Source organism: Merops nubicus, unplaced genomic scaffold, assembly GCF_000691845.1.
Source record: "Merops nubicus isolate BGI_N331 unplaced genomic scaffold, ASM69184v1 scaffold41065, whole genome shotgun sequence".
Lineage (NCBI taxonomy): Eukaryota > Metazoa > Chordata > Aves > Coraciiformes > Meropidae > Merops > Merops nubicus.
Genome location: NW_008611030.1, coordinates 669 through 1,791, shown reverse-complemented (window position 1 = coordinate 1,791; position 1,123 = coordinate 669). Strand labels below are relative to the sequence as shown.

At 59.2% G+C, this 1,123-nt stretch overlaps 1 protein-coding gene across 1 annotated transcript; it reads right to left on the bottom strand.

Annotated features, from left to right (window-relative positions):
• Positions 1 to 627: 627 nt before the first annotated feature.
• On the bottom strand, positions 628 to 1,054 carry LBX1 (ladybird homeobox 1; the record flags this gene model as incomplete). The annotated part of the gene is made up of 2 exons (XM_008941096.1): positions 628 to 854; positions 914 to 1,054. Coding segments are annotated over 2 exons (368 nt in total), but the record flags the coding sequence as incomplete, so codon positions are not given.
• Positions 1,055 to 1,123: the final 69 nt, after the last annotated feature.

Sequence of the window (1,123 nt, the reverse complement as noted above, 5' to 3'; positions counted from 1 at the left end):
GGCGAAGCGGGACTGGAAATGATGGGGAGAAAGGGATAAAAGCTGGGGGGAGTGAGCGGACTGGAACAAGGGGGCTGCAGCCGGGGGTCCCTCGTTTGGTGGCAGTGGGAATGGTCGGGACTGGGGAGTGGGATGTCCGGGTAAATCCACCGAAGCCATCCCACGTCTCCAGCCCTTTTACAGATTTGTCGCTGAAGCGCTAAACCTATTTCCACCAGTAAATTATTCATCATAATAATAATTGTGTAATTACTGTAAGGAGTGTTAATTATTGATGCCCAAAGCAGTAATTGGTATCTATTATTAATGGGCCGATGTGTTATGCTGTTGTGTTTAGCTGGAAGCCGGGTCCTTCCTCCCCACCTTGTCGGGGCTGGGGGCACAGATTGCCCCCTTCCTCTCCAAGTCTGCCCTGCCTCGGCATCACTTTTCTCCCTCTTATTTTGGGGTAAAAGGCCTTGAGGCGGGGGACGGACGGGGGACGGGACACAGACCGCACCTCCCCTGCTTCCAGGAGGGTCGGAGTGGTTGTGAGGTGCAAAAGCCTTGCCCGGTTTAGAGGTGCGGGGCCGGGGAGAGGGGCAGGATGGGACCCCGGCGCCGCGGGCAGGAGGGAACGGTGCATTTTTACCTTCTGTTCTGGTACCACGTCTTCACCTGCGTGTCGGTGAGGTTGAGGGAGGCGGCCAGCTCCATCCTGTCCTGCACGCTCAGGTATTTTTGCCTCTCGAAGCTGCGCTCCAGCTGGGCCAGCTGATGGTCCGTGAAGGCGGTGCGGGCTTTGCGCGGCTTTTTCAGCCGCACCGGGGGGCTGTCCCGGGAGCTGGAGATCTCTCGGTCCCCTTCTTCTTTCACTGGGCCGAGAGGGAGGAAGAGAGACCAGGTCAGGGCAGGAAAGTAACCTCGAAGGAGCGGGGTAACCCCCTCTCGAAGCTGCGCTCCAGCTGGGCCAGCTGATGGTCCGTGAAGGCGGTGCGGGCTTTGCGCGGCTTTTTCAGCCGCACCGGGGGGCTGTCCCGGGAGCTGGAGATCTCTCGGTCCCCTTCTTCTTTCACTGGGCCGAGAGGGAGGAAGAGAGACCAGGTCAGGGCAGGAAAGTAACCTCGAAGGAGCGGGGTAACCC